The sequence below is a fragment of the Crocodylus siamensis genome, chromosome 1 (assembly GCF_052110815.1).
Source record: "Crocodylus siamensis isolate JL-2025a chromosome 1, ASM5211081v1, whole genome shotgun sequence".
In the NCBI taxonomy this organism is placed as follows: domain Eukaryota; kingdom Metazoa; phylum Chordata; order Crocodylia; family Crocodylidae; genus Crocodylus; species Crocodylus siamensis.
The window spans coordinates 360,495,278-360,516,521 of record NC_143395.1 but is presented as its reverse complement, the minus strand read 5'-3'; the positions used below and the strand labels follow the sequence as shown (position 1 = coordinate 360,516,521).

Below are 21,244 nucleotides of genomic sequence, written 5' to 3'. Positions count from 1 at the left end.
AGTTATTTTTTTCAGAACACTCCTCCAGAGGCTTGGGTCACATACAGACATTCAGTTTTTCCTGCTGTCCCAGGAGAACTACACATGTACGTCTGTTCAGGAATTTTCTCCCAAAGCAAATGGACACTCCAGGAGAAAATAATCAGGAAAGAGCCAGGGTTAAATCACTCCCAGGAGGGTTCCTCTTAGGAGAACAAATATCTGTACAAGTTCTCTTCTAAAGAGAAGCCACAGGAAAGATCTCTAGCCTCCCAAGGTGCTCGGTCCCCCCTCCCTCCAAGACACAGCGTTTCTCTCTCTGGACTCTGCAGCAGCAGCTGTGCAACGCGCAGAACACCCCCCCCACCACCACCACCTTCACAATTCCATATTGTAATCCAGGGAGATGCATGCTGACTCTGAGCAGTGCCCTGCAGACTGCTGCCATTTGTCTCCAGGCAGATTGAGGGAGTCTACAGAGCATGCTGCATACTACAAGCTCTCTTCTCTTAGACGGCTCAGCATTTGAATGCCTGTTCAGGTACCTCAGAGTAAGATTTTCTACCAGAAAAACAAATGCAGGAGAACTCTTCGAGCTCATTTGAGCGTAAGTACGCAGCTTAGTCTGTTACAGAAATATTTGTAAATTAAACCTCCCACTGCATCTGTATGGAAAATATCCCTATCAGAAACCAAAAGCTACAACACAAGGTTTTAAGAGACCTAAGTTCACAAAGAAAGCTTGTTGCCAAGTCAGAAATAGAATCCAGAAGTTCTGACTACCAGCCACTTGCGCTAGTCATTAGAAACACCCAGAATAATCATATATTATTGAAGAGATGATCAATAGTGTCTCTAGTACAGGTGACAATTATTATGTACTGGTATTCAATGAAACTAAGCCAGTGATTTAAAACAGGATAAGATGTAAAATCGTATCTGAAAAATCTGTTCTTTTAATATTAGCATCATACTTTTTACATTTATGACATAAATACCTATTTAATAGTGATTCGTAAAATTTTTTAAAACACTGAAAGACATTAACATTCTTCAATAAAACTTTGTTCAATAAAAATTAGCTTCAATAAAACTACTTAAGAATGAAGTTATTTAAGACAACTGTCTTACTAAGCACAAATCTCTCTCACACTTCAATGCATTTAAAAACTAACTCTAAACATCAAAGTTAAGAAATTTTTGTATACAGCCCCAAAATTTTAGAAACAGACCCCTTTTCAGTTATATTTCAAAAGTATACATTTAAGGAATTTAGGGATTCTCAGACAATGCTACACTTGTGTAAAAATATGCCAGACTTCGAAGGCTAGAGTCCTGGTAGAGGAATATAGTGTAGCTGAAACATTTCAATTTCCCAACTTGTGGAAGTTCAATGCATCAGGAAGTTCTTAGTGCAAATCACATATTATCTGATTATTTTTGTACATTTGAGTTTGTGTTCTGACACCAATGACGCAAATGGGGTCCTGGATGTCTATTCATCCAGGCTAGAAAAAACCGCCCCACAACAGTATAAGTTTTCTTTTTGAAAAGAGTGCATATAAAATTTGGAATTCTAGTAACAATTAGCAAACTAAATAAGTACAAATATCCTAGCTCAATAAAGGGGCAAATAAGAATTAAAAAGTAAATTTACATACGATATTGAAGAAATAACAGCCGCTTCAAAACAGGCTACTTAGATGGCCTGCCTTTAGAAGCAGGAAAAGGTAAGTGCTTTAAAAAAGCATTCAGACAATATGTAGGACTTTTGGACCTTTTTATCTGGGCAAATGTTTAGCAAACAAGATTATGATGAGGTACTGTTTAGGAAGTTTGTTACAACAGATACCTATTTATCCTATTAAAAAAAACCCAACAGCAACTGTAAGATGCCCCAAACCTTTTGTGAAAAGAACAGCATATAATAACAGCAAAAATTAACATGATATAATATTTTGCTTCGAGTCTCTAATAACAGATAGGAGAAAAGTTGACCTTTCCTTATTTCAACGTCACAGGTTACCAATGCTTTACTAAATTATCTACAACATATGAAGAAAAGAGAAAGCAGTCTACAGCACCAGTGGCTAAAAACTTGGGATAGACAGATTTAACTAGGGATAAAGAAAAGATGTATAGCAACTGTGGTTCTTTCAGGGATGTTTCTGCAAGCCCAATAAGATATTCCTTCAGGCAGCAGGCATGCAAAATCCTCCCTCAGCACCATTTCAATTGTGGAGCACAAACACCCTTACACCCTCCTAAATCCTTCCAATAAGTACCTTAATCTAGTGAAGAAAGTATACCAGATATGCCCTTGTTCTCAAATCAAACTGCACAACACAACTGAGGGAGAGGGTAAGATGGGCAGGAAGCATCAGAGAACCTGTGACTTGAAAGCAAGCAACAGCTTAAGAGGATATCTGGTTAAGATTTCATTTGCAGAATATTTAATAAGTAGTGCCCACCTTAGTGGAAAGTGGTTAAGTTTAACCATAGTAGCAATGCTTCCCAAATTGAGCATCCAAGCATGAAATTAAGTCCAAAGAATAGTGCTTAGTGAATGTACCTGCTTAACTTGCAAGATGCTGCTCTAAACACATTACTGTAAGGTGTCAAAGATACAGCCCAGAGCCCAGCCATCCAGCCCTCAGTGCTGACCTTGGTCTGAGTTAACCCATATGCTTCACGGTGCATGCTAGATCAGCCCCACATCCAGGACCCATATGATGCATGTTACACATGATGCTCATTCTGGAATCTGGACTGGCAGGGGTGGGTCACTTTATGTGACATGAAATCGTGGACCAACTGAGGTAGGCACAGTGTGTGGGACCACTCCCAGAGCAGGTGCCAAGTGAGTAGTTTATGGCAGGAGGGTCCATGTGCCTTATCTATTTGGCTCATGGACCAGCCCCACATGAATCATCCAGCCCATGGGGCCAAATTAGTTTGATATTCCAGGTGGTTCTTAACCTTTTCAGGCTCAAAACACCCTTTCTGAGGCTCAAGGAATGCCTTGGAAAATGCCAGATCTTTTCATTCATTTTTTTTAACTACATAAAAATAATAAAGCAATTCTTCTGTTGCAAAGAATTCAGAGAGACCCCCAACAGGTCAGAACGTTTTGAATTCTGAATTCCTATTTAAAATCTCTGGGTTTAATCTTGAGAATCATGTTTGCGTGCCTAATAGTGTTAACATTCCCTAGCACACTTGAAAGAATCTCATGGATGCCTAGGGTGCCACAGCACCTTGTCTGAGAACCACTGGGGGAAGCTATTTAGTTGACTTCAATGGAGTGGAATTTAAATTGCACTGGTTATCTTGTGTGCTGCGAAATCATGGTCAAATCAGGTAGTTTTGAAAACAGAGAATGCCTGGCATTTTTTCATCAGCTGAAAATAATCTATTTGTCTCCATGATCTTTGAAATTATGAACAGCACTAACTTTATATCCAGCTTCTTCATACTTCTTTGGAAAGGGGAATAAGGGTCTTGGAAGTAGAGGGGAAGGGGAAGTAAAAACTTAGTCAATGCCAAGCTAAAGCTACCTGGTACCACTTTGTTCTTTTAGACCACTGCATAGGATATCACAGGAAATCTTTTGTGGGTGCATTCCAACAATGCCACACCCTCAACTCTAAAGGGAGGCCCCACTGGTTTAATTAAAACTAAATTTCAGATCTGAAGATAAATGTGGTTTTCTATTAAATGAGTTGGCTGAAGATACCAGGGAATGCTTCAGTATGGAGCAGAGCATACGTAGAAGGGATGCCACAACTTGGACTACAGTCAAAATCCAGACAGATGAGAAGGATTCTATCTTCTACCTAATGATAACTCTGAGGGTATTTACTTCACCAGGTCTGGTGGTAGGAGTCATGTGATGAGGTGTGAACCCTTGGTTACTGCATTAGGGAAAGAAAAAGTCAATGTGCTCCCCACCCTCCCCAAAGCCCCTGCTTCATGGTGGCATAGTTTGTCTTTTCCTTTTTAGAAAGAGGGATCAGAGCACCAGAAGCTGATTCAGAGGCATTAGCAGGAACATGCATGAGAGCTGTTCAGTTTTTAGGAACAAATGAGAATGCTGGTCTAGGAGTGTTTAGATAGGGATGATCCTACCTCAAGCACGAAGCAGGACCAGACATCCACTGGAAGTCCCTTCCAGCCCGACTTTCCTATGATTCCACAAGGTCAGTTGTGTGACAATCAAAACAATATAAATGCTGTAGTAATGCTGTACAGGTAGTCCAGAATGTTTGTCCGATTTAATCTGCCCTTTATAGAACATCCCTTCCACACCCCTCACCCTCATTTGAAAGCCTTGAAAAGTGATGCTAGCTTAGGCCTGCGAGGGTTTGTTCAGGCACTAACATTGGCTCCTGGCATCTGTGAAGAACTACAGGTTTTACTGTGGTACTTCTGTGTTAACTGTATGTACTTTGTTATAACACTGTGCGACTTGGTTTACTTCTTTAGTTTGTATACAGAGTATGAAGGATAAAGTGGCAGGGTTATTTTCATGCAGGCCTGACAAGATAATCCTTTTAAAAATATATTAATCTTGAACAGCTTTGTTGATATACTGGAGGTGAGATATCAGACATCCAAGTGTCCACAGGAGATGCACATAGCAATGGAAGAACAGGTGGGAAACAAGCAGCCTGTCAAGCTCCTGGCCTGAGGAGTATGGGTGACAGCAAAATGTTGAAGCTTTGGGGGTGCCCAGGGCTTTACGGGCTGGACTGGGGACAAAGTGATTGCATAACCCCCTTGGAGAGAGAGACTCTCTGGCTCACTGGCCTTTGCTCCAATAAATGGCTTTACTGAAGTAACTATCTATTGTGCTGCTTGGGGTTGTGGGTTGCACTGCTTTACTGAAAAAGGACCTGAAGTCCCTCTCTTAAGAGCAGAACAGAATGCTATTGGCTTGAGTCAGTCACAGAGAAGCAGGGAGGATGAGGGACCAAAAGACTGGGGTCTCAGAGTAGGAAGGAGCTCAGGTGTTTCCCTTGCCCTAGCAGCCAATTCTGGTATGGCTTCAGGGAGCACTCTCAGAGACCAGCCAAGGCTGTAGTGGTCCCAATCAAACACTCTCTTGGGGGGAACTCTATGGCAACATCCTTCAGGAGTAACACCCATGAGACAAAGTTCCTGGAAAGGTGGTTGGAAGACACATTGCAAATAAGCAATAGGGTGACAGACTGAAAGACCACAGCATCAATGCTGATTCAGATACATGCTACATCGGGGTGGGCAATTATTTCGGGTGGAGGGCCACTCACTGAGTTTTGGCAAGCCATTCAGAGCTGCGTGACAGGCAGCCAGGGGAAGCTCCCGGCCAGTCCTGGGGGCAGCATGGGTCACCTCCCGAGACTGCTGGGGGTAGACCTGGCTGGGTCCTGGCCCAGGAAGCCCCGGGAGGCTGCAGGAGCTTCCAGGGCAAAAAAGCAGTTGCAGTGCTGCTCTGACTCCTGGCATAGCCTCCTCATTCATCCTGGGACTGGGGGAGGTGAGCTACTGCCAGGACCCCGTGGGGCAGAGGAGGGAGGCAGGGGGGCAGGGCCTTCCCCCCTGGGTGGTGGCACCAGCTGGGTCTGCCCAGGGCCAGCAGCCAGGCCATTGCTGTCCCAAGCTTCAGGCGTGGGAAGCAACTTCTGCGCCACCTCCCCACACCCTGGGCCATGTCCCCGCCGGCTTGTGCTAACCCCAGCAGCCCCCCCCCCACAGCCCCCTAGGCCTGACAGGCCCTTCCCTGGCAGCCCCCAGCCTCCTGGCAGCAGTAGGAGCTGCTGGAGCGCAAACATGGCCATAAGGCTTTGGGCAGCAAGGGCCCAGTTGGCTCCCCCCATAGCTAGCCCCAGGGCACAGCACCACATTGGGGGAGGGGTGAAGGCCCAGGCCCCCATGCACACCAGGGGCCTGGCGGCCAAATGGCAGCTCGCCCCCCCATCCCTGGGATGGGCAGGGAGGCTCTGCCAGAAACAGGATTAGGCCTACATATGCTTTTGCATTCCAGAGGCTCCTGCAGCCACCAGGAAGCTGGGGGACAGTGCAGGGGTGCAGCCAAGGCTGCTGGGGGCAGCACAAGCCAGTGGGGAGCCAGCACATAGCACTGGAAGCCTTGGGAGGCTCCCTCAAAATTGGATCCAAGCCGCTGCACCAACACACTCAGGCTCTGAGCTATTACAGAGCGGGGGGGGGGGTGCTGACCAGCCCAGTGGGGAGTACTCAGAGTGTTCCCATGCACACCACACATACCCTCAAACCCTTCCTATAAACCCCACAGCCACACCCCTCATCCACACACAATCACACATCCCACAAATACCACACCTACAGTTCCCCACAAACCCCACATCCACCCACCCATGCACACCCCACACACTATACAAGAGTAAGACTGCATTTTGAGCTATTATGCCGTCACTTCTACATATAAAGCACAGACATACACACGACGAAAAAAATATTTTTTAAAATTGAATTAAAATATAATATTTTGGAGATTTGATTTTTAGTACATAATTTGTTGTTGTTTTTTTCCAGTTCTAAGATAGCAAACACTCTTCCCTGACAGATTACTTCCAGGGGCAAGGGGAGGGACTTTTGGTGGTGACGGTCAAAGGTCAGGGGTGGGACGTCCAGTCCCATGATGGCAACCAGGGGGCGGGGCACCTGTCAAGGGGTGGGGCTACCCATGCAGCCCTCAACAGCTTGCCAAAAAAAACTCACTAAGCAGTCCTACACCCAAAATAATTGCCTGCCCCTGCTCTAAGGTGCTGAGAATGCAAGAAGGTTATAGGGTGCTTACAGCATGGATAGGCATCTGGCTGGGTTCATCTGACCCCAGCACTCTTTCCTGCGTAGGCAGGGGGTCAGACACGATGATCTGCTGTGGTCCCTTCCAAACCTAGCATCTATGAATCTATGTAGTAAATCTTTCAAACATGGAAAGCAACTACTTAACCAACCAACCCCAACCATATACACAGTCTAAATGTGACCTAAACTTAGTTAGAGGCTAGAATCCAAGTTATTACTCCATTACCTAGCACTACCACCTTAGTATCTTTGTCTGATATGCTTCATCAGTTCATGAAAGCTGCATGTTTAATGGGAAGCATGTTGCTGTGCAAATATGCCGTACAATCTTGAATTTTAAAATGTGCAATCCAAACCAAGTCTAGCTACTTTTAAACCACTATTACTCTCTATACAGTCTTATAAAAAGTTTATCAGAGTAAAAAGATTTGTTAAAGGTATTTCTTGGCTTAGTATTACAAACATCTGAATTGCTGTAAGCTTTGGTCCATTACATAAATAGGCAATTCTATTCCTTTAAAAAAGAAAAAAACAAAACAAAAACCACTTCATCTTCCTTACTATCCTAGATAAGAGCTAAATTAATTTTTAAAATATACATACACCATCACTGGTATGCCAGCCTGGTTGGTCATGTGACCCAGAGAGGTGTTGTCCAATTTAATTAAGTATGCATGGAAGTACTCTTTTCCGGCTGTCCAGAGCTATGCCCCTGAAGAGCCAGAAAAAAGCTTCAGGGCTATAACTGAGGAATCCACAGAGACTCTCTACCAGTCACCTACTGAGATTGGTAAACCCTCACTAACAGAGAGAGGGCTGCTGAAGCTTACTGAGACACAGAGCAGAATCCCAGAAGGGTTCACACAGCATTGTCCCTGAGAACGGTCCTTCCCCAGCAATGGCAACTCCCAGAGGTGCTCTCAGTGATACAGCAGCAATCCAGAGTGTGGAAAGCACCAACAGCAGCAGGTGGCATCAATAATATGGGGCACAGTTGTCTCCTTGTGCTAGCAGCATAAGGGCAATAACTGCTCTCAGCTCAAAAGAGATGTGAATGCATTTGCAGTATAGCAGCCGTAACGGTTATTTTATAAAACTCTGACCAGATACAAAGCCAGAACCTTGTCACTTGTAGTGATGAGACTGACAGTAGAAGTCTCCTTTATTTTTTACATGTTACAAAATAATATCAGAAGTCTCAGGAAATGAGATAGCAGCTTAGATGAGGAAAAGCATCATTCATGGCTACCAGTCACTTTGCCAGTTCAACTGTTGCAGCAGTTCTAGCTTACAAAACAGGATCTGGTATACCCCAAGAAACAATCATGCATAAAATTCATTAAGATTTAAAAATCAAGTGAATTCAAAACTTGGAATATATTTGTTCAGGCTCTATGAGCCTTTATCTCAGAAAGGCCCTAAGTTTTTTCTTGATTTTTTGAAGGACTGACATTTTTCAATGTTCAAAATAAGAATGACAAGCTGAAGTGTCAAAGTAACATGATCTATAGCTACATTTGCCACCCACCTTGCCACCTTAGTAACAATGATACTGCAAATAAGTGGAACTGTCAGTCACAATAGAAGGACCCTGTAGTTACCGACTCAACTGCACGATTATTCAGGTATCTTCCAATAAGACATTGAACTCTGATTTGTTAGGATCCTCACACAATTTATGATAAGACCATTGTATACTTTCAATTAAGTTCCACAGTAACCAACCTAACTGTTCCATGATCCTACTGATAATCTGCTTGATTTCAGATCCAGATCTAAGTGTCAATGGTGTTCCACATATATGCAGCGGACAGCGCCAGTTTAAATAGTTCATAGAAGCTTATATTCTATATCAGTGGTTGTCATCTGGGGATATGTGTACCCCTAGGTGTACTTAAAAAGGTCACAGGGGGTACACAGCATGAATGTACAAGTACCGGCATGAATGGCACATGTCCCAGGTGGTTGGGAGGGGGAGGGCATGGCTGCACTGGCAGTGGTGGGAGCCCAGCAGCAGCCCAGCAGTGGTAAGCATGGAGCTCCTGCAGATGCCGCTGGCACTGTTGGCGGTGGGGGCAGGGGTGGCGAGCACTGACCAGGAGTTGGCGACCACCTGCAGACACTGTCGGCAGCAGCAACTGGCAATCTTGGACTGCCCGCAGACAGCACCAGCAGTGTAGCGAGTGGCAACTGCCCGCAGGTGCTGCTGATAGTATTGGTGGTGCCTTTTTGCAGGGGGTGCACCACCATGCCCAGGGGGTGTATGTGCACTCAAGTACATGTGGTGAGCCTGTAGAGGGGTGCTCCTGCACTGAGCCACCCACCTCACTATGCCCGACCACCTTCCAGGCTCAGAGTGCCTCCCTGGGGGTGCCTCATGCCTGGCCGACCCACTTACTGGAGCACACCTGGTAGCCTATGGGTATTGCTGCCACCACTCAGGGATGGGCTTGATCCTGGCATGGTGTCCCCTGGGAAACAGGCCTAGTAGCCCTTGAGGGTACTCAACCCACTTCAAGAACTTGAGGTGCTTTCCTCAGTCTGAAGCACAAATAGTGTTCTCCCTTAGTCAGCTTTACCAAGGGGATGCCAAGACATAATCTAGACCCACTCCCAACAAGTCTCCCATGCTAGGTACAAAGGAGAACTTTATTGGTCAGGTTTGGAATAGGGTACAGGGAAATCCATTAGAGCAAACTGGCATGGCTGGGTAGCCTTTGATCACGCATCTGAGTTACTGCAAGCTATATATCTAGTTAGAGCTCAGGTAGCTTACTCATGAGTATTATCCAGAGGCAGGTGGAGATTCTCTCTGCAGTTCATTGATCATGAGTTTCAAGAGAGAAAGCACATTTCAGACAGTCCAGCTCTTTTCTCTCTGAGTTTTTACTATAGCTACTGCTCTTCCTCCTGGGCAGTCCTTAACTTACCTGATCCAGTGGAGGCCAGGACCTGTTGGTTGCCAGCCAACCAAATTTGAAATGCATCACTGGTTGCTGGGTAGACTGGCAGGGTTTCTAGTCCCTTATCAGTCAGGTTGGCATTGCTTAAAACATTAGGAAGCGTAAGCCTTCACCCACGTATGTGATGCCAGTCACGTAGGCAGAGGGAGCAGGTTTCTCCCCTCAAATCAGGAATGTATCCAACTCAGATTACCTAAAGAGATGGGATGTCTGCCCTCTGCAGGGTCCATGTTGCTCTGTGACAGTTTGGTTAGAGTTTTTGGGGAGGGACAGGTAGCATTCTGCCACAGTGCACCTCCTACACATCGCTCCTGAGCATTGGTAATTGGCTTTTTTGGCTGATGTGGCTGATAATATAGGCCATAAAAAGCTGCATGTAAGTAGCCAAGAGCGCAGTCCAGCAGTGTGGTGAGCAGTCGGATCTGGCTGGCAAGTCTGTTGTGAGGGAAGAGGTGTGGGGGGGCAGATTGAGGCCCCCATGGTGAGGGAGGGAGTGGAGCTGGGGCCGAGACAGGGACTGCACAGCCAGGGAAGGGCATGGGACAGAGCTGTTCCGGCTCTTCTAGGGGAAGCCAGGGAGTGGTGGAGCAGCTCCTGCTGCTGCGCACACCCCAGGTGGCCATGGGGGGGCAAGTGCCCCCAGATATGCATGCGGGGTGAGGGCAGGCTGCTGCTGCAGGCTGGGGAGGTGCAGGGCTCTTCCTGGCAGGGGCTGAGCTTGGGGCAGGCGATGACAGCCAGGAACATAACTGTTAACATTAAAAACAAGAAAAAATAAAAAGGGGTACATGAGCTGAAACTGAGATAGAAGGGGTACACTTGTTACAAAGGGTTGAAAACCCCTGCTCTATAGTACTTTAAAACAGAATAATCAATGCATTTCAGCAGGAGAAATAAATAAGGACCCTGATCTAATACTAGATTTATTTGCATGTCACGCGCATTCTTTTCCCAAAAGTTAGCCATTTAAAATAGGAGAGATAGGAAAGGGGGCATGTCCTAAAGAGAGGAAACTGATTTCCATAACTAGAATGGAGGCAGGGGGATACTAGAATGGTAGCCAGGGGCTATATCAAGTACTAGCTCACCTGGGGCTGAACCGTCTGGCCCCATGGAACACCAGTAGAGTCCTGTCATCAGCATTACTTCCTTCTACCCCTCCCTGCTGCAGGGACAACTGCTACAGATATAACCCTCTCACAGCCATTACCAAACTGGCAGTAGCTGTTGGTGAAGCAACAGGAGGAAGGGGAATGACTGCTAACAATGTGACTACAGCTGAAGCATTCAGCCCTGGACAAGCCCATGCCGTGGCAGGCAAAGTTATTTAATAGGGCTCCTGTCACTAACATTAAATTTTAAGAAGGGGACAATAAAGACTGAGGAAGCTAAATTTAAGCCCTGACTCACAAGGCATTTAAACATATCATAGCACAGCTGCAGAAGGAGCACAAAAAGGAGAAGAAAGGAGGAAGCAGAAGCATTAGAACAAGGCTGTCCTCACACTAATAAAAGAAAATTTTAAAATCCTACATCAATGATAAAAATAAAGTTAAGTGAATTTATGGTACAAGAACAGGCCAATATTGGAGGAAGTGTGGTCAGTTAGAAGAATTTTACCACATATGGTGAATGTGTCCCAGAATTAGACTCATCAAAGAAGGCTGAAGATATAGTGAGGAAAGTAACAAGATGTCAACTATCAAATAACCCCTTAGTGTTCCTGCTGAAACTTCTTGAGAAGTCTGCAACATGCATGGGTCATGGGTGATGAAATCCTTATCTTTGAATGGTGGTAAGAATTACAATTCCAAAAACCTGAAAAGGAAGACAAATCCCTAAAAATCACCAATTGGTTCCAAAAACCTTGGGAAGTTATAGTACTGGAAAAGTCCCATCAAGTGGGTGTTCTATAAGGGAGAATGAAAAAAAAAAAAGAGAGTTTATTTGGAAATTTAGTGGAAATTTTTAGAATTTGTTAAAACATTATTATTAATTAACAACTTTGTGCCTGTCTGCAAATCAGAAAAAAAAAAATTGAGATTTTTATGAGCTAATACTTCAGTACAAATTCAGAATAAAAATAAAAGTTTAAAAGCAGAGATAACTATAAAATGAGATTTGTACCATTATTTACTTGAATAAGATGATCCCCCAATAATCAGCTCTTATATATGGAACATTTATATTTGTAGGGGGGCACCGATAGAGATTTTCAGGCCAATACCAATGGCAGGTTTTTAAACGAGCCATATTGGTTGATACTGACCTGACTGCCAATATGCAGCCCGGCAACATGGAAAACAGCATCCAGCTAGTATGTCTGCTGTGGGGGAAAAAGGTCAAGAGGGGAGGAAAGGGGTATGGGGGGAAGGGAAGGGGCAGATCAAGGCAAATGGCAGTGGCACTGGGAGGGAAGCAGGGTGCTACACCCACCCGAAAATCCACCCCTTTTTCTTCACAACAGACTTACCAGCCAGACACTGTTCTCCACGTTGTCAGGCTGTGCTCTTCGCTGCCTGCACGCTATCCTGCGGCTGCATGCCTGCACATGGCATTTATCAACGACATTATCAGCCACATTAGCCAAAAAAAAGCCGATTGCCAAGAATGTCAAGTATAAAATCTAATCATTGGAGATGTGCCTTGAATTATTCCTCCTCCCACAGCTACAGCAAGGAAAATAAATTGGGGGGAGGGGGCGTACATGCCTCCTTGCCCTCAAGCCCTCTAACCAACTTCTTCCTCCTGTAGCCCCTTACCCTCTTACCATCAGACCCTACTCCCCTGAGCACATGAAAGCAAGGTGCTAATTTAAAACAATGACTTTCAAATAAACGCCTGCAGAAATTTACCGATAGACAAATTACTGTGAGTACCTATAGACTTAGTTGATCCAGGATTGACGCATCTTATGTTTTTGTGAACTGATGCAATTTGCAGCACAGATTCATCCAAAAAACCCCCACTTCTGAATAGCACTTTTGTACCTACTTATACATAGTAAACTATACATGGTAGTGGTCTGAACCAAAGCCAAAAGGCACATGGCTTATCATTTAGTTCACTGGACTGGGCCCCAGCAGAGTCTAGAGCATTTCCAAGCCATGGTGACCCCACATCCAAGCACTACTCAGTTTGTGTGTACTCCATTTATCCCCCACACAAAGGATCCATGTGCTAATTATTAGCCCCCAACTCCTGGGTGGAATCAGGTATTCTTGTCACAAGTCCTGGGATGCTCCAAAAAATTATACGCAGATGAAGTGCAGGGCAACCTAGTGCAGCTCTACCTCATGGAGGCCAGGGCCACAATAATTATATATGACAGAGATTCTGGGTGAACTGTTTGGGGTCCAATTCGGTGACATTTGCCAAACATTTAAGGCTGGTGAAGAAACAGGAATAATTAAAAGACGCAGCTCAGCTGTGGAAGAGAAGAGGAAGTCTAAATGTAGTCGATGTAGTGGCTCATCATGACTTGATAAAAATCTGCACTGAGGTGTACCATGTGCAATGGGCACTAAGCCATGTATTTTTCCTAGATGGGATGCACTTAGTTTTGTGGTAGGTTCTCTTCAGCAAGTTTGTCCAGTATAGGCCATGTGTTTTATAGTCATGCTCAGTGTTGGTTGCATTTGGTAAATCTGAGCACTTGCTGCTTTTGCTAAGATTTTAATGATAGATCATGTATTTAATAAGGTTTCACTCTAAGCAAATATAATGTAAGAGGCTTTCCCTCATTCTGATGGTGGGGGGACCTTAAATAAATTCTGCATTGTGCAGAGTTCTAGGGAAAAGTTCTAGGGAAAGAGGGAGTGAATCACTATATCAATATAAAGAAACTGTCAGAGACTGAAAAGAATACAAGACTCCTACAGACACTGACTTCAGTTAATATAGCACTACTGATGGAAGATAAACATCTGTCTTTAAAGATTTAACATTTACAGATGCACTGAATTCCCCCAAATATATATAAATTGGTTGGATTCACTAACAAAGTTTAAAGAATTAAAAAAAAATAAAAAAATAGGGCTGTCCAACTGGCAGTCCCCCAAGATTTTACCTGTTGCCTCCAGCCACTGCTATCCAGTAGCAGCTGAGGGCTTGTGATTCCCACTCCCCACCAGCTTCTGATGCATACCTACACCACCAGCAGGTAGGATAAGGGTGTGGAACTGCCACAGTATACCACAGAATCAAAACAGTGGTTCTCTACCTTTTTTGTACCAACACCAGAACCCATTTGTAAACACCGATGGTCATTCCTGACACAGTGCCCCTCATTCCTGAACTCCTTCCCCAAGCCTCAACTCCCCAATGCACGGGCAAATGGTGGACGAGTGGGGAAGGGGAGTACATGGGGGTTCCCAAGCAGCCCTTTACAGGCTGGAAGTCTGCCAGCCTGCACAGGTAAAGCCACAGTTTCCCACTGTTTTCTAAACATAGTAAAAGCTGTGGCACTTACGACTGTATGTCTGTCTGTCCGTAACGCTCCGGGCTAACTGCTCATGCGCAGCCTGAAGCCTACAAACATTGGCAGAGGCAGCCGGGGCCAGACTGTCCTCCCCACTGTAGGAAGTGGCACAGGGAGGACCCCAGGGTGTGGGGCAGGGCACGCCAGCAGCAGCACAGGTCTGTGAGCCTGCCCCCTGCAACCACACATCACACCCCGCCCCGCCCCCCCCACCCCCCGTGTGCCACACTGCAGGACCACACCCTACGCTGCGCAGCAGCAGCTGGTGGCCACTCCCCACAGCATGCCCTGTAGCCACATGCCACCCCCCCCATGCAGCCATGCAACATGCTCTCCTGTGTACCCCGTATTATACCCCAGGGCCACTCCCCAGACCATGCAGGTGCAGTCAGTGGGTGCTCCCTGCGCCGTGGCCAGTCCCCATGCTACGTCCCGCGGCTGTGTACCAAACCACACCACACCGTGTGCCCCACAACATACACCGAGCTGCACCCTACACCATACAGCAGCATCCAGTAGGTGCTTCCCATGCCATAGCTGCTCCCTGTGCCATACCTAACAGCTGCACAGCACTCCACCCATGCAGCCACACACCATGCCTACCTGCATGCCCCAAGCCAAACCCCAGGGCTTCCCCGCTCCATGCAGCTGAAGGCAGTGGGCTCTCCCTGCACCGTGGCTGTTCCCTGCACTATTCCAACATGGCTGCACACCATCACGCCAAGCCGCCCTGCCCACCCAGTGCCACACCGTGGGTCTGCGGCCTGTGCCACACCCTGCAGCCGCGCATCCCCCTATGCAGCCATGTGACATGCACCTCCACGTGCCTCGCACCGTATCCCAGGGCTGCAGCCTGTGGGCACTCCCCATGCCATGACCACACCCTGTGCCATGCCCTACAGCCATGCATCACCCCCTCCCCACCCGCCCTTCTGCCAATTCCTCCTCCATGCCCAGCACCATGCCCTGCAGCCACATGCCACCCCCCTCAAGCAGCCATGTAACAGCCCCCCCCAGTGCCCAAACCACACCTCAGGGCCACTTCCCAAGCTATGAGCACAGCCCACAGGCACTCCCTGTACCGTGGCCACTCCCCGCAGCATGTCCCAGGCCACATGCCACACCCCACGACCCTGGGCCGCTGCCCATGGCTGGAGCCAGTGGGCATTCTGCAAGTCCCCATGCTGTGGCCACTCCCTACATCATGCCTCTCCCACCCATGAGCCCTGTGTCACACCCCAGGGCCACTTTCCATGCCATGCAGCTGCAGCCAGTGCATACTCCCCTCAGTCTGGTGGCTCCACACACCACGCCCCAGCACCACTCCACCCCACACAGCTGCGCACCATGCCCCCACCAGCCCTCCCTCAGGCAAAGCAGCGGGTAGAGTGCAGCTGGACCCAGAGCGGCAGCGGGAGGGAGACAGAGCAGGGCAGGACCCAGAGCGGTAGCAGTGGGGAGCGGGGCCAGAACCTGGAGCAGCAGCCAGGCGAGGGGGGCGGCAGACCTAGAACAGCAGGAGGAGCGCGCGGGTTAGGGTTTTCCATCTCTGCCGTCCCCCCCATTTCTGCTCTCCCCCATCATTCATTTAACTGGACTTTAGCTAGAGCCCCACACACTGGGGCAGGATCCACCAGGCTGCAGCTTCAGTCCACCCCATACCCCTTCCACGCTGGCTGGACGTGTGGTGCCTGCTACGCAGCCCCACAACTGCCATCACTTCCCTGTGCTGCCTGGAACAGCACAGTAGTAGGAGGAGAAGCCACTGGAGGCACGGGGAGCTGAGCAGTACCCAGGTGGCTGCAGCCACACTGGAAGCAGCCCTGCTTGGAAGCTGTGCATGCTAGCTGGGGTTGGGGCAGGTGAGACTACAGCACAGGCTGCCCTGGGTGGGAGTGGGCAGTGCTCAGGCCCACGCAGAGCACCACAGGCTTAATACAATAAATCTGTGGGCGCTTGCCTTAGGGTGGCCATCATAGAGGACAATCTAGTTGTCCTCTGCCCTCTATTGATACCAAACCAGATGCCTTTACGTCCTCTGTTTTTCTCTTGAACAGACAAGGAGAGGATATAAAGGCATCTGGTTTTGTATCAACAGAGGACAGAGTAGCAGAAAACCAGAATGTCCTCTATGATGGCCACCCCAGCTTGCCTGCAGCCCATATCCACTCAGTTGGCAGGCTGGATCTGGCCCACAGGGCATATTTTTGCCCACCCCAGTCTAGATATATAAAATGGTTAAGAGTAGAGGTGCACCTCTACATCAGTCTGATATTGGATCGGCAGCAATATAAAGAAAATTGTCTGTATTGAAAATAGCCTGATATGGCCGATAATTTGGCCGATAAATGGCCTGTGCATGCGTGCAGCCATAGTGCAGCACGTAGGCAGTGAGGAGCACAGCTTGAAGAACTGCATGCAGCTGATAAGTCTGTTGTGCTGGAATGGGAGGGGAAGGGAAGAGGCTTGGTGGGGCAGATCAAGGCACTCACAGTGAAGGAGGAGTGGGGCTGGAGCAATCACTGCCCATTTGGGGTGGGGCGGGCATGGGACGGAGCTGTGGGTCATCCAGGGAGGAGGGGGGTAGCTCTCGCCACTGTGCGCTGCTTGCCCAGGAGCTGCTGCTCACGCCGCTTCTCTGGGAGGGCATGTGTCCCCAGACCCGTGTGGGGCTGGGGCTGCACCAAGCTCTTTCTGGGGGGACGGGGATGGGCTCAGGGCAAGCACTAGACCATCCACCAGATCAGCGAATCCCAGATCAGGGGTGTGCAGCGGTGGGAGCTGCCTTCCCCCCACCAGACAAGCCGCGGCTCCATCCCACGCCCACCCCAGCAGTGCTTGCCCCCACTCCCCACTCACTGCAGAGGCCTTGATCTGTCCTCCCCATGCTCCTTCCCTTTCCCCCTCTCTTCCCACCACACCAGACTTACCAGATGCATGCAGCTCTTCAAGCTGCCTGCCAGGCTGGCACTGGAAAACGGATCAATATCAGCTGATATGCCTCTTTAAAAATTGGCTATTTGTATCAGCCCCAAAAATCTCTATTGGTGCACCCCTAGTTAAGAGATTACTGACTGTATGAGAAGGCTCTTCTACAACTGTCCTACTCCAAACATCTTCCCACAGAGCACTCTTTAGTGATCATTTTAGTACTTTGATCTTGTATGGCCACTCAGACAGATTAGCTTTCTCTTGGCATGTCTACATGACACGAGCTCTAATGGTAGACTATTTTACTGTGCATTAAAGTGTCATGTAAAAAACTACAATGTTACACTAATCCACAGTAAGAAAATCTACTGCACATTAAGCGCCACTAAAAAAGCATGCAAATGCAGTACCGCACCTTAGCACAGCCTAATGTGCATAAATGAATTCAGTACCTTGCACTGGAGATACTAAATGTAATACACATTAGAGGGGCATTCAGGCATGCGTAGTAGGCCCACTATGATATTAAAACTCATTATACAATTTCTGATTAAATTTCATATAGAACTAAATATTTTCTGTGGCAAAAGGATTACTCTGACCTTGCAATACAATTTTAAGATTTTTGCAAGCCAACTTACCAATGAAGAGAAGAGATGTAAAAATGCAAAAGAGCTTTAATTTAGAAACACAAACGACACCTCCTTAGTTCACCAAAATTGAGACCAAAGGCAAACAACTGAAATTTGCAATAAACAAGGAATATTAAAAAGTTCACGAAAAGCACTTTTTTGACAGACTTAGTGTTGTCAACTCCCTTCTTCAGGCATCAGGAAATTTTAGCAGGGGCTGGAAGCAGCCCAGCAAGAACAGAAACATTTCAGTCCTGCCTAAAATCTGTTACTACTAACGCTTAATGCACAGTAGACTCCCCTACAGAAAAACAACCCACTGTGGCTGCCACAGGAGACAAGCAGAGGCATCACCCCCACCACCACCACCACCACCACTCCTCCCTTCTCTTTAGGAGCCAGCACCACTCACACTGAATGGATGGGAGATGGGCACACAAAAACCATAAAAACTCACTAATGTGAGTAACTACAGGGTTCCTCTATTCCTTCTCTTCCCAGAATATCAGGTCTTGGACAGAAGGAAGGAGCTCCTGGCGTTGAAGTGGTAGAAGTGAAGTTGTGAGGACAAAGTAAATGGTCTTCCACAGTAGAGGCCAGCATTGTATTACTCTAAAAGCAGGACAGCAGGCAGTTCTGTTACACATTGAGGTTATGTGTCTACATTGGAGTGAACTGCAGCTCATTTAGATGTATCCAAACTAATGTTTAAAGTACTATACAGCTGAATAATCCTATGGAGCTCATATGGTCAGTACGCAATGTATATTTACCAGTTTCTCAGTCAGATTTTTCTAGCCTATTCTAGCTTGGGTGTATTTATACACGCCAGTCACTGGCCCATGTATGCATCCTGTGTGGGTAGAGTAGAGAAGAAACAGGAATCAAAGAAACAGACCACGGAACAAACCGTATGAGACCAAGAACATGATTTTGTGACTGGTCTGATTTTTTCATCTTTGGCTTTTCCAACACTAACCTTCCTATTTCCAAGGTACAAGTTAATGCTCTACAGCATTTTTCTTTAAATTACTTTTTAACATTGATGCTGCAGTATGGTAACTCACTCTACCTCTTAAAATTTGTTTGGAATAACTGCACTAGCAAGTGCAACACGTGGCTTCTGGTGACCATTTTACTGATTTAATACACTGCACTTCCAAGAATTCCATATATTCCAATTGTACCAAACAAGTACACATCTACTAACTTAAGTGGAGGCCAACTTATTACTTCAAGAATAGCCTGCAGCACTACAGGTACATAAAATAATACAATATAAAATATGCACACACCACTATTTCTTAAAGTTATTTGGGACAAGGTGCAATAAAAACAGAAAAGAAAAAAACTGAGAAATTAGAAAGAGTCACACTTCAGAAGACCAACAAGTGACACTGCTTCTGAACAGGTGAAAGTGAATGTGCAAACAACAATTCAGGAAATAACCAGTTACTACCCAACAACAGATCTCATCAGGTCATCTTTCAGAAAGGAAGCAAGTTCCCATTCTTTTGAACTGAGACACTAGGTTTAAATTCACTGCTCCCCATCTAAAAAGCAAAGACTGAACTATAAAATAGCTAATCTAAAAATGCACTCTCTTAGAAATTCTTACTATACATTTTGTTCTTACAAAATTGGTAAGTGACTACTACAGGAAGCTTGCTTGCCACTAGTAAGAATAGTCACTCAACCGTTCTAAAATTAGTAACTTATTTTTAGCAAAGAGAGAAAGAGGAGTACTAGAGCAGCTTGGTAAGATGCATACCATTACCATGCAGTAAGCAGCACACCCGCTATTAAGAACTATTAAGATCTTTTAAAAGCAAAATGTTCTCTTAAGTGACCAAAAGACAGCATCCAGAAAAGCACCCAACAGGCTCTCCTAACTGCACACAAAGCAAGCAGCTGATCTATTACTTCTGGGCTTCTTACTAAGCTGTCTACTCTAACAGCAACCCAGTGAATTAGTCTGTAAATATACTCCATGCTATTGTGAACGCTAGGGCGGGAAGCTCCTCTGGTGGCAGAGACTCACTTGGGGAGGTTGTCAGCCCTGACCAGGATAGATTTACACCTGACAGACTAACTAAATCAGAGCAGCATTTATGCTTCTAGATCTTAGCCTTCAACTACCTGAAGGGGGGTTTGAAAGAGGACAGAGCCGGACTGTTCTCAGTGGGGCCAGATGACAGAGCAAGGAGCAACCATCTCAAGTTGCAGCAAGGGAGGTTTAAGTTGGATATTAAGAAAAACTCTCTCACTAGGAGGGTGGTGAAGCACTGAAAGGGGTTACCCAGAGAGGTGGTGGAAGCTCCATCCTGGGAGGTTAAGACAGAGTTAGACAAAGCCTTGGACACGATGATCTAGTTGAAGAGGGTCCCTCTTGGAGCAGGGGGTTCTACTAGATGACTCCAGAGGCCCCTTCCAACCCTCACTTTCTAGGACTCACTCCGATCCCGTAGCACAGGGAACCGGGGAATCACACCTCCGCACTGCTGACAAAGGTGACCGACTTCCCCACCCCACAGCTTTGTTCGGGCCGGGACTGCCCTGCCCTGCCCCCTTCGAGCCAAACAGCCCCAAAGATGCAGTTACGGGGGGAGCTGAAAAGACTAGGGTTAGGTCCCCTTCACTCGAGACCACCGGGGTCACTGCCCGCGCCGTGACGGCGGGCAGGCCAAACCCGCCGGGCCGAGGAAGGGGGAGGGCCCGGGTGCTGCACTACCCGCCTGTGACAGCGGCGGGGGAGCCCGAGGCCCCGCGCCAGACAAAGGCGGTGGGGGCGGGGGCGGGGGCCGGGGCTCACCAAGATCCGCTTGAAGAGGTTGCTCTCCTTGGGCGGCAGCGGCACGGACGGCATGGCGCGACCCGGGCTCCGGCACCAGGCGGCTCCAGCTGCTTAACTCATCGGCCTGCGCCGCGCGCCCCACCGGCTCCCTCCGTCGCGGCAGCGCGAGCGCGGCCCAGCGCGCAGCCGCCAACCAGCCAGAGCCCCACTCCCCCGCACTGACGCTGCAAAATGGCCGCCGGAGTCCCCGCCGCGCAGGCGCACACGGAGAAGCCGGGGGGGGGGGGCGCTGCCGTGCCTCTCGCGCCGCAGGCACGCACGCACGAGGGAAACGTCACAATGCTCCTCCCCCCGTCAGGCCGCAACAAAAGCTCCGCAGTGCTGTTCGTTTCCCCCTGGGTGAAATGTACCCTTTGTGTGGGGCGCTTTCTCAGCGCGGGGGGTGGGAGGAGGAGAGGACAAGGCGTGCCTACCCCGGTCTCAAGTGCCCTCAGCAGGGGCTGAGCTGCTTGTCCTGGAAGGCTGTCCTGTGGTAGGCGGCTTTTGCCACAGCACAGTGGCAAAGAACAATTTTTGCAAAGAACGAGTTTTTCCCGCTATTTAGTTGATCTACTAAAAGATACCGTATGTAGCC

General features: G+C 47.5%; 1 protein-coding gene across 1 annotated transcript in view; it reads right to left on the bottom strand.

Annotated features, from left to right (window-relative positions):
• NAA16 (N-alpha-acetyltransferase 16, NatA auxiliary subunit) overlaps window positions 1-20,844 on the bottom strand; it is a 99,550-nt gene extending 78,706 nt beyond the window's left edge. The window contains exon 1 of the mRNA XM_090025046.1: window positions 20,629-20,844. Coding sequence (XP_089881172.1) covers window positions 20,629-20,682 — 54 coding nt within the window. The 5' untranslated portion in view covers window positions 20,683-20,844. The remainder of the gene's footprint in view (window positions 1-20,628) is intronic.
• Between the last annotated feature and the right edge of the window lie 400 nt (window positions 20,845-21,244).